The following is a 16,175-nucleotide window of genomic DNA, read 5'->3' as shown; positions in this document are numbered from 1 at the left end:
TTTTCGTCTCATTACCAATTAAATATATTAGATTCTTATTTCCCTTTTAAAGAATAAAATTAGAAATTTAGAATTGGCCTCAAACCACATTTTCCACAATGTTTTAAAAAGGGATTTTTGTCAAATATGCCATATTTTTAAAAAAAGTTTCCAAATGTGCCATATTGTTTTCATTCTTACGAAATGTGTCATATTTGGCATTAGGGCATAAATTGTTGTCCACCAAAATGAAAATAAAAAGGTTAAAGTTGTTCATGGAGGTTGAAGTTGTCCACCAAAAAGGTTAAAATTGTTCAAAAATGTTAAAGTTGGCGACCTAAGAAGTTAAAACTGTCCAAAAAAATTTAAGTTGTCTACCGAAGAGGTTAAAGTTGTTCACCAAATATCAAAAATATTGTCTACCAAATTAAATTGTCTATCAATTGTCATCGCTGTGACACATTTGGAAATACTTAATCGAATATGGCAGATTTGGAAAGAAAAAACATTGTTCATGTCACATTTGATAGTTTTCTCTTTTCTAAAAGTTTTGAAGTAATTTTCTTCTTCAGAAATCACACCCAATCAGTCGTTTTCTTCGACAATATATTACCACTTTTAGAGCTTATCTTGATAAATATAAAAAATCATCTTAACTCATAGCCACTTGATATATAAAAACGAAATAAAGTTCTTCAAAAGGAACCTTATGCTTGTCTCCTCACCGAGTCACCGTTTCTATGATTCTATCTATGCATCAAAAATGGAGTTTTTGAGAACTTTTCTTTCTCTCTTTGCAAATTTTCTCCTGTTAAATCTTTTTCTTTCTCATGTTCCTTCGATTTCAGCCCAGTGGACTAACCACGAAGACTTTCTCAAGTGTCTTTCTTACACTATAAACAACTACACCGTTGATATAAGAATCATACACACAACCAAAGACCCTTCCTTTTACTCAATCTTGAATTCTTCCATACAAAATCCAAGATTCTCTGTTCTTGAAACACCTAAACCAGTCTCAATCATTACTCCGGTTCAAGTCACGCATGTTCAGTCCACGGTTAAATGCGCACGGTTTCACGGTGTCCACGTCAGGACCAGGAGCGGTGGGCATGACTACGAAGGCTTCTCTTACATCGCCAAAAGAAGACCGTTCGTTGTCATTGATTTGAGATATCTCCGGTCTATAACATTAAATATTGATAACCGGACCGGTTGGGTCCAATCCGGAGCAACAGTTGGGGAATTGTACTACGAGCTTGGGAAGTTGAGCAAATCTTTAGCCTTTCCGGCCGGTCTTTACCCAACGGTTGGCGTTGGAGGGCAATTCGGAGGTGGAGGGTATGGTACGTTGATGAGAAAATATGGTTTGTCGGCGGATAATATAATTGACGCGCATATTGTGGACGCGAACGGAAGCTTTCTTGACCGACAAGGCATGGGTGAGGATCTCTTCTGGGCTATCCGTGGAGGTGGGGGATCGAGCTTTTGCATTGTCATATCATGGAAGATTAGATTGGTTGATGTTCCAACGGTAGTAACTGTCTTTCTTGTTAATAAAACATCAGAAGAAGAGGCTGTCTCGGTCTTTAACAAGTGGCAGTATATAGCAGATAAGGTTCCTAATGATCTGTTCATAAGAGCTATGTTGCAGAAGGAAACTAAGGTCTACGCTTCGTTCCCGGGACTTTACCTCGGTCCGGTAAGCGATCTATTAGTGTTAATGAAGAAGAAGTTTCCGGAATTAGGTCTTGAGGTTGAAAATTGTAGAGAAATGAGTTGGATTGAGTCTGTTCTCTATTTTATCAAAGAAGATTCGATGGATAGTCTTGCGAAACGGAAACGAACCTCGAGATCTTTTAAAGGGAAAGACGATTTTATTCAAAAACCCATACCTAAAAGCGCAATTCGGTATCTCTGGAGACGGTTCTACGCACCAGAGGCTCAGCGTGCTAAGATCATATTGACTCCATTTGGTGGTAAAATGAGTGAAATTGCGGAATCTAAAATACCATTTCCACATCGAAAAGGGAATCTTTATGAGATTCAATACTTGGCTTATTGGAGTGAAGAAGAAGATAAGAATGTGACTGATACGAAAACATACTTCAGATGGGTTGAGAGCGTACACAAATTTATGACTCCTTATGTTTCAAAATCTCCAAGAAGAGCTTATGTTAATTTTAGAGACATTGATTTGGGGATGTATCTTGGGATGAGTATGAAGACAAAGTACGAGGAAGCAAAGATTTGGGGAGTTAAGTATTTTAAAAACAATTTCGATAGATTGGTGAGAGTTAAAACTAACGTTGATCCAATGGATTTCTTCTGTGATGAACAAAGTATTCCAATTCTGAAATCTTTTACTTAAAATTTTCAAATTTGTTTCCTTTAATAATCGAATTAAACCAAGTGAAACAAAAATAAACCGAATTTTTGTAAACCGGTTTGTTCTAAATATTCAAACCGGGATGTCAAATTTTGAGTGGACATGTCTAGTCTAGTCTAATCTGGTCGAACAAAATAATTAGGGTATTATACATAAAGTACAAAAAGTAAAATAATGGGAAATGAGTGACATGTATTGTCCCATACTCCACCATTAAATTAAAAATAGATATTTTCAAATGATTAATTTGCTCTAAGCTGATCTTGTGACTTGTAGCACATTTGGATTAAGGGCTTAGCTGATTAGCTCTATCTTATGGGTTCAACTCATGACACTATGGTAGAGAGGAAAAAACAAAGAGAACTTGCTATACATATAAAATATGAATGCTCAATCCGTGTCTGTGTCTCACCTGATGGCTCAAAATGACAGGTTTCAAAACATCAAAATTCGAACACGGCGTATAATAATACTTTTTGCGATTTGTGTATGATTGATTAACATCTAAAGTCTTTAAACGTTCTAGACGATAAGCAATATCCAAAAATCCGATTACCACCTAATAATTTTGAATACTTATAAAAAGAGTGACATCAATGGAAATAATTGACATGTCCCACACAGACACACATTCATATCCATAAAATGTGCTGAGTGCTAACAAAAAAATGTAAAACGCCCCACCTGATATTTCAAAAGTATTTATAATTGTGTCAATCACCAATTCTAATATTATATGCTCTCTTCAAATAATGTCTTTATCTGATCTTTGAGCATGATTCATAATTGACACAAAATTAGTTGAAAACGTTTGCAATGGACTGGTCGATATAAATATCGGCACCTGTGAACGGATTTTGTTTTTTTATATCATGTCTGGTTATGTGGACCAGTCCACACATTTTTCCACCAAAAATAAAAACAAATTGGCGAATTTGGTGGGTTTGGAGTTTGTACCTAGGTAGGACCGTAAACATCGACCTAACCCCAAAAGTCAATCTAGGAGAACAAGATCGTGTCGGTATATGGGATTTTCACCAACCATGCAACACAAACAGAAGAATGAAAAAAAAAAAAAAAACCTTCTTAAATTTAGAGGATGAGAGCAGAATGAACATCTTGATGTTTTATTCAGTCCTTTTTCTTTTGATATCAAATGTTTTATTCAGTCTTAACCGGTATTTTTTCTAGTGTGCTTAGATATCCGTACTTCTGTAGTATCACTAGCATCAGTAATTGGGGTTGCTAACTAAACTGTAGAGTTCTAGGCTTTTAAGTACCACTAGCATCTTTATCACTATCGGGATATTCGATCTACTGTATTATAATAATAATAAGCTATATATTTTAGAGAATCAATTAAACTGAAAATTGTCAAAGCTTCACAAAAAGAGAACTTTTTTTTTTGTTTAATTTTTTCCAACTTGTATAATTATAAAAGTCTTTAAATTGAGTTAAAAAACATAATTTATTTAATCTTTGCTAAAAAAATACGAAATTTTTCATTACTAAAAATATTCATATTATTTTATAGTTGATAAAAAATCTACGATTTTCCAATTTATCATCCATCGTGGTTATGTTTTTCAACAACGTTAACACAATTGTAAACACTATTAATTCATACATGTTTTATCATTTATGCATATTTATATAAATATTAATATACATATTTATAAATCTAGAGCAAATCAGATATTAAAATTTTGATTTTTATAATAGAAAAGTTGAATTTTAATATAAACATTGAAGTTTTTAGTTTTTCGGGAAATTATTGAATTACATGTAAACTATAAAACAGCTCAAAACACGGATAACATGAATATTTTGCTACCACTACTAGTAAACGTATACTTTCAGTTTTCTACAAACACAAGTGCAACGTTTTTTGAGGCCCATGAGAGGAGAAAATGTCCGTCACGTTGCGTCACTTGAGACAATGGCTCTCGTCACATTTACACCATTGAATAAGTTGGCTAATCTCACTCGTCTTCATTGACCTGAAAAAAATGAGGAAATCTATGGCCTATTTTTCATATTTACACATATGAATTTGACTCAAAACACACGAATATAATAGTGGGTTGGTTAAATGACAAATAAACAAAATTTAGTTAGGTAAATGACAAATAGTAAATTTGACAAATGACAATAGAAAATATTAAAGTTTTAAAAAGTATAGTAATAATAGTCAACATTGTCAATTTGCCATTAAACAGTCTTTTTATATTTTATTTTCATCCACATTTTTGTGTTAGTAGATATCTAATCTACCACATAGTGAACGGCTTTAATAGTATTTATTATGTACTGTAATCGTCTAAATATATCATATAACTATCTAATAAAAATAAATAATAAACTTGGAATTGTAAAGCATAACTACCATGTGATAAATTTGACGTCTACATAAAAAAAGATTGATTTCGATACAGGAGCAAGGTGATGCTCGCTATGGGAACTGCTTGGTTGTTTGGTTCGCAACACACTAGGGACATTAGTTCATTAGTTCATTATTCTCTGCTCAATTTGTTTAAAAATTTTAAAAACATGTTGCACTTGATGTAAAACCGTTTTACCTTTTTTCGAATAAATTTTACATTTTATTCAAAAAAAAATAATAATCAATTTCTAACAGTTTAATGAATGATAAAATCATCCAAATTATATTAAGTCACATAATTGCTATCCATAAACTTATAATTTGTTCTAGAGTGAACATTTATACTTAATTTATTATTAGAAATTTAGAATATAGAAAAAGGCTTAATGAGGTTGGGTGAATTTTTTTCGTTTCCCATCTCTTTTAGTCTTTTTCTTTTCTTCTCTATTACTATATATTTCTCTAGTCTTCAATACTCTTAACACACCACACCAGTCACACCCTTGAATGTTCTTCCATCTTTGTCGCCTTCATCTCATCTCATCTCCACAACGCTTACGGTCAAGTTGGTAAGTCTCTCTGAGAATGGCCTTTCTTTGTTTCAACTTTAAATGGCACTGAGTTTTTGTGGTATCAGTAAAATCAAACGATCCATGATGAAAGAACTTGACTTGGTAAAATATTATTTGTTCAGTGACTACTTTATGTAAAGAGTTTAGGCCATTGCGCAATGATTTTTCATAGAGTAGAAAAAATAAAGTTGTACATTTGTGGAAACTTTAAGACAGAAGAGAGCGTGTAAAAAGGTTTAGATTTTTCCATATTAATACACTTACTTCAGCAGATGCTGTTGGGAGCAAAGAGTAACAAACAACCATAAAGCAACAGAAGAAACTTACTCTAGAAAGAATGGGATCTTCAAGACCATTCCCTGTATTTTCATTTCTTTCGATTTTGGCCTTATATTTTTCATTATACACCATAACACCAACCTCTTCGTTAGCCTCCCTGCAAGATCAATTCATCAACTGTGTCCAAAGAAACACACACGTTTATTTCCCACTCGAGAAAACGTTCTTTGCTCCTGCTAAAAACGTCTCTATGTTCAGCCAAGTCCTTGAATCGACGGCTCAGAATATCCGGTTCTTGAAAAAATCCTTGCCTAAACCGGGATTCATAATCAGCCCTATTCATGAGTCTCACGTCCAAGCTTCCGTCATCTGTGCCAAGAAACTCCGATTGCATCTACGTGTTAGAAGCGGTGGTCACGACTATGAAGGCTTGTCTTATGTCTCACAGATCGTCAAACCGTTTATATTGCTGGATCTGTCAAAGATGAGGCAGGCCGACATTAATATAAAAGACAACACCGCTTGGGTTCAATCTGGTTCCACAGTTGGTGAACTTTATTACAGGTAATAAACGCAACAATGACCATACCAAACAAAACAAAAAAAAACAAGATTTGATCAAAATGTTTGTTACTTGTAGGATTGCGGAGAAGAGCAAAGTCCATGGGTTCCCTGCGGGTTTGTGCTCGAGCTTAGGCATAGGAGGGCACATAACTGGCGGTGCATACGGTGCTATGATGAGAAAATACGGTCTCGGTGCAGACAATGTTCTAGACGCAAAGATCGTTGATGCCAATGGTAGATTACTCGACAGAGCAGCGATGGGTGAGGATACATTTTGGGCTATTAGAGGAGGCGCTGGAGGGAGTTTTGGGATAATTCTAGCGTGGAAGATCAAACTTGTTCCTGTTCCTCAGACCGTGACCGTCTTCACTGTCACCAAAACGTTACAGCAAGACGTTGGCCACAAGATTATTTCAAAGTGGCAAAGAGTTGCGGACAAGCTTGTTGAAGAGCTATTCATCCGAGTGCTCTTCAACGTAGCTGGAACCGGTGGGAACAAGACTGTGACCATGTCGTATAACAGTCTGTTTCTTGGCGGGAAAGGCACATTGATGAAAGTTATGAAGAAGAGTTTCCCGGAGCTAGGGCTAACACTGAAAGATTGTATCGAAATGAGCTGGCTTGAATCCATCGCTTACATTTCTGGATTCCCTACCCACACTCCTACTAATATCTTGCTTCAAGGGAAGTCTCCTTTCCCAAAGGTCAACTTCAAAGCCAAATCGGATTTCGTTAAAACCCCAATCCCCGAATCCGGGCTTAAAGGGATGTTCCAGAAGCTACTTAAAGAAGATATTCCATTGATGATATGGAACCCTTACGGTGGAATGATGGCGAAAATCCCCGAATCCCAAATCCCTTTCCCGCATAGGAAAGGAGTTCTCTTCAAGGTTCAGTACGTAACGAGTTGGCTGGACAGCGACAAGAGGCCAAGCAAACACATGAATTGGATCAGGGATTTCTACAATTACATGACGCCTTATGTCTCAAGTAATCCACGACAAGCTTACGTGAACTACAGAGATCTAGACCTAGGAAAGAACACGAAAGACACAAAAACTTGCTACAAACAAGCTCAAGGCTGGGGAGCTAACTACTTCAAAAACAATTTCAACAGATTGGTGAGTATTAAATCAAAGGTTGATCCAGAGAACTTCTTCAGACACGAGCAGAGCATCCCACCTATGCCCTAACGACATCTTTATTAAATCAAATAAGAATAAACTAGAAGAGATCAGAGTATGGTTCTTCTGTATTTCAGAAAACAAAAATGTTCTAGCGCTTGTAGTAGTTTGCTTCACCTATAATTCGAAATGTTGCTTCTTAGAACCTAATTCCTCAATCAAGTTTAGAATCCTATTTAAAGGCTTGTTCTTCTTGGTGAATTTAAGATCTTATACCTGTAACTCCTATAAGATAACCACGGAGGCGAATAAGAGAATTAGGATCCACCATCAGGCATTATAAAACTTACTAGGAGAGTTACCTGCACACTTGTGCGGGCAAGAATTAAATAGAAAAAAAACTAAATTAATTGACCATTTTTTTAAATTAAAATTTTGTTATTTTTAATAATGTTGAAAATTTGAATTTAATTTTGTATCTAAAAATCTAAATTCCATAGTCAAATAAATCATATATATAATATCAGAGTTTTCTCTCATTCTAGGGTGTCCACGTCAGCATAAATTATCAATTTCGTTGGGCTTTTTGTAAGCCCAAATATAATTTTTCTAAGTCCAATTGATCAAAGCCTTTTTGAACTTTTTCCCTTTCTCGTCTTCTACGTTATCAGATTTCTTCTCTTTCTTCTCCACCACGAGCTCCTTCAACAATGGACTGCAACAATCCTCAATACTTTCTCCTACTAAAACCCCAATATGTTAAATCTCAAATCGTTTTTTCTCCTTCTAAAACCTAAATCGGCCTCTCTTCGGATCCAAACCCTTGACGTCTCGGTCTCGCTGATCTGTTTGCTAAATTCAAGCTTCGAAGCCCTAATTTGTTTCGCCATTATCATTGATTTGTTCTATTTCTCGCGTCACCTGACTTAGTAAAAAGATATGAAGGTTATGGAGTTCGATTCGCTATATGATCCGTCTATATATTCAATCTTATTTAGAAGTGATGAACAGATGAGCATTACATTTAATTTATCGGTGTTGATATAATTGAATTGTAAGGTTGTTTCTGAAGATTTTTGTGTGTGTGTAGTGATTTATCGGTGGGGATAAAATTGAATTGTAAGGTTGTTTTTGATGATTTTTGTGTGTGTAGTGATTTATCGGTGGGCATAGAATTGAATTGTAAGGTTTTTTTTTTGATGATTTTCATCAGCTCTTAACTTTAATTATCTCCACAGGGATTTGAACGAAGATGTATTTTCAGTGCTATATCAACGAGAAGGGTGAGAAGGTTTACACCACTAAGGTACCTTCACTTTATTATACTCATCTCTTCTCTTTTGTATGCTTAATTTGTGTTTTGTAAGGTTTTTTTTGTAGATTTTTGTGTCTGCAGTATCGGTGGGGATAGAATTGAATTGTAAGGTTTTTTTTTTTGATGATTTTTGTGTGTGTAGTTTTAATTCAAACCCTTTTTTTTTCTTTTGAGAATTACCTGGTCCATGCGAGGTCTACGGCGAGCTGTAGAGCGGATACAAGCTGCAGCACAAGCAACCATGCGAGCCATCTCTTCTCTGTCATACTCATTATGCAGCTTTGTATCGAGAAGGGACACACTAGCAACTTTTGTTGATTAATTTATCTTCAAAATTTATAGAAGCTCTTCTCGACACATTGAATTCAGTTTTGCTTTGATATAAGCTCTTCTCGACACATTGAGTTCAGTTTTGCTTTTGTCATGTCTGCTTAGTCTTAACATTTGCTGTTTGTTTTGTCTAAACCTAGGAAGATAGAAGTTCTTTCGGACATTGAGTTCTTTTTTTAGTTCTTATTCTATATATAGAAGCATTTTGATACACAATGAGCTTGGTTTCATTTATGTTTATAGAGTTTCATTTATTCTGTCTTCCAGTCGGTTCTCATATGATCCATATAATTGTTTCATCTGGTTATTTCAGATTCAAGGAGGGCAAGTGCGTCAGTGATAAGATACAATGGTAATATATGCATTATAAAGATACATTTTGAATTTTGTTTATTTCAGCTATTTGAGCTAAGATTTTTTTTTCAGTCTTTTGGATAACCACAGTCAGCTTTGTTCAATTTCCATTCATTCCTGACAGTGGTGCTGCTTCTGATCTGCACTTGCACTTATCTGAAGATGCAGTTCCCTGCTATTTTGGAGCAGAAAACTGGATTAGTAGAATCCATGTTATAAAGGGTGAAAAAGGTTATCCATTCCACTCACCTCTCATTTATTTTGGTCAACTAAGAAAATGCATCATCAACATGTCATCAAGCGTTATAAAATTTAAGATTCTTAGATTCGTATATTCATTTATATTCTTAACTCCACTACTTGACTCTCATATCATGCTTGAGATTTTAATTTTCTACTATTGAAACGGAAATTGGACTAAACCATTACTCAACAATGTAAATGGTGCCACAAGTTTCGAACATTTGAAGACTGTAGGAGGTGTTGTACATGAAACTTTTAAAGAAGCATGTTATGCAAGAGGGTTGATAGATGGAGACAACTAATGGGACAAGTGAAATGGTGAAAAGATTTGTTGAAAAGCTCATTCACTTTGGTGACTATCCCTTTCAAGATATAATTGTATTTTTTGCCTCTGTTATGAACTCAAACTCTGTTTTCTTTGTTTTCTTACACTTTTATTTTCCAAATAAATTTCACATTTTTATTTGGAACGCTTATGCACTATTGCTCTTATTGTTATCAGCCTTCTCCTACCTTCAAGTTTAGTATACATGCTTTGAGTAGTATTTTTAATATATAAACTACACATTTTAATATACATATTCACAATTTTTATTCACTTCATTGCATCCTTGAAACGATAATAAAACATAAAACATAAAACACAAGCTTAATTAACGTGTTAATCTTTTTATCGAATTAATCACATGTTAACAATTAAACGGGCCACAGGCCCATTTTTTGTTTTCAACTTCGGTTTGATGATTTAATTGACGAGGCAAATAATCGAAAAAATTTCAGGTCAACAATTAAACAGGATAACATTATAAATTGTTTCCTCTTCATATTCGATCAGTTTTCGAATCTTCTTCTTCTCCACCACGACGATGATGACTTCAACCATCCTTAGTCTCTAATCTTTAATTGCATCAATTAAAGCTAAAACCCAATCCTTTTTCCTTCTAAACCCCCAATTCTAGCGAATTCAATTTTGTTAATTCAAAATTTGAAACCTAAAAATCTCAATTCGTCTGGGAATTCTTGAGACTGATCTTATTCTCTTTCCACTGTCTAATTCTTGGATAAGCAACTGTCATCAAGCGTTACAACAAGTAAGATTCTTAAATACATTTATTCATTTCTAACCTAAACTCCACTACTTGAATTTCATATCGTGCTTGAGATTTTAAATGTCCACTATTGAAACTGAAATTGGAACCTGATGTCGATTAGCCTTTCTATATGACTACTATAAATCCTTTCACATCACCCACAAACACGAATCCATCTTTGCATCTTGATTAAAAAAACCAAAACTTTATTTTTGAGAAAATGTCTAATGTCGATGTTGTTGCGATTTCTGCTGAGGCTAACTATGTGAGCTTTGATGGCTTACGTCTTGGTCATTCCTCCCAACAAGTTGTTGGCCGTCTACTTCGTTTTTGGGATGCTCGCAATATCAAGAAGGATAATGAATTTATGGGAATAATCCTTCTCTTACTCGATGAAAAGGTTGAACTTTTTATATGTTTTGATGTATAAATATCTTATTCTTAGTCTCTTCTTACTAGCTAAACCCTTTCTTTTTTCTTTTCAGTGCTCAGTAATCAATGCCTTCATCCCATCTGCTTCTGCCAGTCAATTCCGTCATGTTTTACGTGAAGGTGTAATCTTCAATGTTGGAGGAATTGAAGTGGGTCGGTGCCAAAAGCTCTACAAGATCACTGAACATCCTTACGTCATTCGTTTCCTGCCTGCCACATCAATTGTTGAGGTTGCAGATGTTGGCCCTTCAATTGAGCGAGAAAAATTCATGTTACGAAACTTTGACGACTTGAAAGTTCTTGCTAACACCAACAATGAACTCCCTGGTAATATTTCACTTAAATTGTCTCTGTCCCTCAATTTTAATCAAAAACTATGAAATAACTTTACCCCTTCCCCTATGTAGATGTGGTTGGCCAAATCTGCTTTGTTCAAGGATCTAACCTCAATGATCCAACTTCCACTCAGCGTTTGGTAGTACGATACCGGATGGATACGTAAGCTTACTAATACTCTTTCAAAAGTACCATGTATGGCAGAAAATTCACATTCAAAATCTATAACTACATTTTTAAAATTATTAGGTCTGTTATTGTATACTTATCACTATGGGATGATGTTGCTGCTACCTTCCGTGCACATCTCAGCTCTGGCAATACCATGAATTCTGTCATGCTGGTTACTACCGTGAACCCAAAGATGTTTGGAGGTTTGTACTAATCTCAAATCTAAAACCATTTTCTTATTTATTTGTAGCTACTAAACTCAAATCTTAAGACATATACTTATTTGCCTTTTTAAAGGTAACCTTTATCTGAACTCCACATCTGCAACAAGGTTCTTTTTTGATACCGACATTCAGCCAATCCAGCAGTTTTCCAACAGGTAAGATTGTTAACAATACTTCTTTAATATGGTACTGAAAAATCTAACAATAACGAACAAACACTCCAAAATCTGTACTTCCTTTCTTCATCCTAAAAATCTCGCAAGCTTTATCAACACAAAAATAACAAATTTCGCAATCAAAGAAATCAAAAACTCACATAGTCAACGCCCACACCACAAAAGCAAAACTGAACTCAATGTGTCGAAAAGATTAGTCTTAGAGTACTACTTGCTAAATAACAATAGAAAAATACTTAGACGATAAGTTTGGAAAAGGTCTTGTCAGTTGCCAGCACTCAAGAAAACCTAGCTAGGGTCCTTTTTACGTGATCAGATTAACATAGATTAGCAATTTATTCAAAGTAACAATATTAAGAGAGGAGATTTGTTCGTCATAGATAAGTTATACACTAAGGGAAAAATGGTACTCACGAAATTGGATCCGATAGAATACTTCTTAAGGAAGGCTTCTTAAGGAAGGCTCTTTGCAAACATCATCCCGCAGAACCTGACATCAACAATGTATGAGGTAGCGCCAATCATAAAACAGATCCAAATCCCTGTGGAGATAATTAAAGTTAAGAGCTGATGAAAACGAAAAACACAACAGTAAGAAATCCTAAATTAAGAAAAATTCCTACTCTAAAACAGAGATTATACCTCAGAGAGATGTTTCTTGGTTCTGAATTTTTTTTGGAGACGGAGAAGCTGATTAGGGTTTCGCTGGAGCAAAAGGAGAGGTTTTACGGCGACACTCGTCAATGTGTATGTATATTAAGTTCAATTTCAAAACTGCAATCAGGAGGAATCTCAACTAAAAACAACTTACCAAGCCATGGGACCTTGACGAAGAAAAATCCATAGAAGTAGAATCGTTAATCTCCGCAGAGATATCGGGAAGATGACGATAAGGTTTTGTCCAGCTTTTTGATTTAATAGGCTGATATCACAAATCGATTTGGATTTTGTCAACTGTCTCGGCAAAACTAATAACGAATCCTCGACAATCAAATCCATAAACAAATACATCAAAAATTGCAACCCAAATAAAGAGAAAGCTGAACGATTGAAACAGAGGAATAATAGATGAAGAAGAAAGAAAGAATAAGAAAACGGAGCTGCGAGGCTCACCTATAAGGTTTTGTCGTCGGTGTGCTTCCAGCTCACGATTGTTAGAGGAAAATCTTCTATCCGTTGCTCAAAAAATCACACTTTATTTATTTGACCCTTTTTCTTTTGCTAATAGGCCTAACTCTCATAACAAGCCCAATAGTCACTTAAATAACAAAAGTGGACAAAATTTTATAAACGAAATGGATTAAATTTTACACCTCAACTGGGCTGGCTAAAAAAAAAACATATACTAAAGTAAATAAATAAATGCTTTTCGTTCTATAATTTTAAAATCTTAAAAGTTGGACCTTGAGCTACTAATAATTTCAGATAAAATAATAGAATGTACTTAGACACGAGCACACACTCTAAGCCAAACCTCCAACCAAATACATATAATCAAAAACATTTTTTTTAAAAAAACCCCTTACAAGATAAATTAGCATTGGTCCCGGCTAAGCATATGTGCTAAGGATAAAAAACACTAGGTCCAAACAAAAAAAAAAAACAGGTTTTTAAAAATTATTTCACAAAACAGTATATATATATAAGTTTTATATTAAAGATATTTCACTGAATCAACATAACTATAAACCAAACATCATTAGCATACAACCCCGCGCAACGCGCGGGTTCTCATCCCTAGTATTAATAATAGTTAATAAGATCTTTATTATAGTTGTCTATAATATATGCATGTAAACTTTTAATTAAGATTTTGAAGCCCATTTGCAAATTTTAAAATATTTAATGAGCCCAATACATTTTTATGGATAATTTAAATTAGGAAAGCAACCCATAAAAACATTTCTAGTACTTGTTTATACAAACATTCAAAATAATTTTAAAGTTTGCATTTACAAAAGACGTTTTCAAACTAATGTGCCTTCAGCTTAAGCCCCTGAAGATTCACCTTGATGCTCCATGATATGATTTATGTAATATCGTCCAGCAAATTCGGAGCTACACATATAAAAACACATTCATAAGTTAAACCCTAGCATGATACAATTCTTGATATTAATGAACTTTAAAAATTTACATAGCCTTATGATGCTCAAGTCCTTCAAACTCCGGTTTTATAAAGATTTTGGAGGAGGCCAATGTGTTTACAATACACGGTTCACCTAGGGATGTTTAAAGTGTTATAAAACTTTGGTAAATGTGTATATAACCTAGTCTTTAGCATTTGTTAAATATAGCAAGTGTTATTAATAGTATATACCTTCATACTCTCCAACCTTCAAAAAACACAGTACAGAAAACACCGGTTCAGTTTGATATGTGAGATGGCATCCAGATGACTCCCATAAAGACATGAAAAGGCTCCCATAAGAGTTTCATTCCTACAGATGAAGATACTTGTTACATACTATAGTAAAGCCAAACTTATAACTCTTAGAATCAGTAAAGATTGAATAAATGTGTATTACCTGCCATTTAATAGTGTCAAAATTACTTCATTATCACCATTTCCATTATTTCCTCTGTCCTCTACAGCTACTACACATCCGCAAACATCTATTTTTTTGGAAAAATACAGGAATTATCTTTACAATGAATGTCTCCAAAGCTTTTTAACATTCACATGTAACTATTTTCCTAAAAAGTTCAATTTTGTACTTTTCTATTGGAGGGACCAGTACACAAAGTTTCACAATTCCTTAAAAGTTTCTAGATTACAAAACACAAAGATAGCATTAACCATATTCATGTAGTCCAACATAAAAAATTACATAAAAATTAGAAAAACGTACCGAAAGAGATGTGATGATTGATTCTTCTACGATAGATATCATCCAAATCTTCGAATCGGAAGTAATTTTTGGAGTTAATTGATTCGAGCAGGGTCATGGTTGAATCATCCGTAAACTTGTTCTGAAAAGGATGATGGGTATTCCTTTCCCTGAGTGTTGGATTGATGATTTTGAAAGACCTAATATCATACCATTCACCTTCATCAATATACTTCAGTAGCTTTTTAAGTGTAGTTGGCACAAAGGCTACCTCAATTGTATCACCCTACAAAGTTTGATAATCATTGTGTAAGTAATCTAATATATAAACACTGTAAAAAAAAATCAAAAATAAGTAGAATTGTCATTCGATTAGTTTCCCTAACCTTTTTGTCCACCAGAAGAAGAATACGTTTTGTGACGAATTCCCTGACATGCCAAGAATTTAAAACCTTGGCGTTATGGATACACCAGTTCGATCTTCCCCGATGAAGATCAGAAATGTAATCAATTCTCATGATTTTATCAAATTGATTTTTTTTACTGTTTCTTCTCTGCTATCAAAGAACAAAAGGGGCTTTTGGATTTGTAAGAATACAAACAGTCACGATTAAACGTTGCGTCTTAAACGTTTTAGTGTTTCATTTTTTTTTTGACTAATTTATCTTATTTTATAAGTATAATAACAAACAAAGACAAATTTATATTTAATAGATATGTTGCAATTTCAGAATTTAAATGTGTTTAAGAATAGATAGTTAATATATAGACTTTATGATACAGATAACAATTATTTATTTTCATACAACATTGTTGATAATAATAACAAAATGATTTTCTTCAATATGAAATTCTATATCCTAATTTCATAGCAATCTTATCATTTTTGATATGTTACACCAAAAATTAATATTGAGGATTATGGCAAATTTTAAATGTTAAATCTATTCTTTTGTTATATTTTGAAAACAACTTTGATCTTTTTAATTTTTTATAGTAGTTCATATGCTAAGTCATTTTTTTGTTTGTCTTATTTTTTTTTTTTGGGAATGTTTCATCATTATTTTATTTTCCATAATTTTAATATCTGACTTTTTAAAGAAGTAATGTTCTTACCAAAATAGATAAAATGTTTAAAACCTATTAAACTTTTGTATTTTTAAGAGAGAAAAGTCGGATCCTGATTAATAATTAAATTAAATTTTTGTTATTTTTAGAAATATTCATAATTTGCAGTTAATTTGTATCTAAAGTATTTAATTTCACCTTTTAAAATGGACATATGAATAAGAGTAGTTAATAAGATTTTTATTATTTTTCTATATATGTAAACTTTTAAATAAGTTTTTGAAGCTCATTTGCAATTTTCATGAATTTAATGA

General features: G+C 33.7%; 4 protein-coding genes and 1 long non-coding RNA gene across 21 annotated transcripts; 4 read left to right on the top strand and 1 right to left on the bottom strand.

Moving 5' to 3' along the window:
* Positions 1-641: 641 nt before the first annotated feature.
* Positions 642-2,360, top strand: LOC104772788 (berberine bridge enzyme-like 27). The gene has a single exon (XM_010497363.3). It carries the CDS (start codon positions 689-691, stop codon positions 2,348-2,350), a length of 1,662 nt encoding a protein of 553 aa, XP_010495665.2. The 5' UTR covers positions 642-688; the 3' UTR covers positions 2,351-2,360.
* Positions 2,361-5,122: 2,762 nt separating this feature from the next.
* Positions 5,123-7,531, top strand: LOC104771611 (berberine bridge enzyme-like 26). 2 transcript variants are annotated; one of them, XM_010496162.2, is made up of 3 exons: positions 5,123-5,320; positions 5,596-6,166; positions 6,243-7,531. In XM_010496162.2, the coding sequence occupies exons 2-3, from the start codon at positions 5,661-5,663 to the stop codon at positions 7,357-7,359; spliced, it is 1,623 nt and encodes a 540-aa protein (XP_010494464.2). In that variant the 5' UTR covers positions 5,123-5,320; positions 5,596-5,660; the 3' UTR covers positions 7,360-7,531. The 2 variants fall into 2 exon arrangements, with proteins under 2 accessions (XP_010494464.2, XP_010494465.2); XM_010496163.2 differs by having other exon boundaries at positions 5,168-5,320; positions 5,593-6,166.
* Positions 7,532-7,953: 422 nt separating this feature from the next.
* On the top strand, positions 7,954-9,995 carry LOC104771609 (uncharacterized). Of its 7 annotated transcripts, none has more exons than XR_015592983.1 (5): positions 7,954-8,235; positions 8,529-8,596; positions 9,249-9,287; positions 9,362-9,520; positions 9,744-9,995. XR_015592983.1 is itself a non-coding variant. In XM_087505227.1 (5 exons), exons 1-5 carry the CDS (start codon positions 8,230-8,232, stop codon positions 9,755-9,757), a joined length of 234 nt encoding a protein of 77 aa, XP_087361353.1. In that variant the 5' UTR covers positions 7,954-8,229; the 3' UTR covers positions 9,758-9,995. The 7 variants fall into 7 exon arrangements, 2 of the variants coding, with proteins under 2 accessions (XP_087361353.1, XP_010494463.1); XR_015592984.1 differs by having other exon boundaries at positions 8,780-9,287; positions 9,414-9,520; XR_015592981.1 differs by having other exon boundaries at positions 8,780-9,287.
* A 315-nt stretch (positions 9,996-10,310) lies between these two features.
* LOC104771608 (uncharacterized) lies at positions 10,311-15,455 on the top strand. Of its 3 annotated transcripts, none has more exons than XM_019241626.2 (7): positions 10,311-10,623; positions 10,932-11,023; positions 11,109-11,382; positions 11,463-11,553; positions 11,641-11,765; positions 11,860-11,941; positions 14,906-15,455. In XM_019241626.2, exons 2-7 carry the CDS (start codon positions 10,991-10,993, stop codon positions 14,937-14,939), a joined length of 639 nt encoding a protein of 212 aa, XP_019097171.1. In that variant the 5' UTR covers positions 10,311-10,623; positions 10,932-10,990; the 3' UTR covers positions 14,940-15,455. The 3 variants fall into 3 exon arrangements, with proteins under 3 accessions (XP_019097171.1, XP_019097170.1, XP_010494460.1); XM_019241625.2 differs by having other exon boundaries at positions 10,323-10,623; positions 10,880-11,023; XM_010496158.3 differs by lacking the exon at positions 10,311-10,623 and having other exon boundaries at positions 10,672-11,023.
* Positions 10,988-13,175, bottom strand: LOC104771607 (uncharacterized). 8 transcript variants are annotated; one of them, XR_015592985.1, is made up of 5 exons: positions 13,076-13,175; positions 12,774-12,884; positions 12,605-12,667; positions 12,377-12,504; positions 10,988-11,301 (listed from the first exon to the last, which is right to left on the bottom strand). It is a non-coding gene; the product is annotated as an uncharacterized LOC104771607 (long non-coding RNA). The 8 variants fall into 8 exon arrangements; XR_015592986.1 differs by lacking the exon at positions 10,988-11,301 and adding an exon at positions 11,885-12,049; XR_015592987.1 differs by lacking the exon at positions 10,988-11,301 and adding an exon at positions 11,885-12,049 and having other exon boundaries at positions 12,774-12,943; positions 13,076-13,133.
* Positions 15,456-16,175: the final 720 nt, after the last annotated feature.

This window comes from Camelina sativa, chromosome 20, assembly GCF_030686135.1.
Source record: "Camelina sativa cultivar CO46 ecotype springtype chromosome 20, ASM3068613v1".
Lineage (NCBI taxonomy): Eukaryota > Viridiplantae > Streptophyta > Magnoliopsida > Brassicales > Brassicaceae > Camelina > Camelina sativa.
This window is presented reverse-complemented; position numbering and strand designations above follow the sequence as displayed.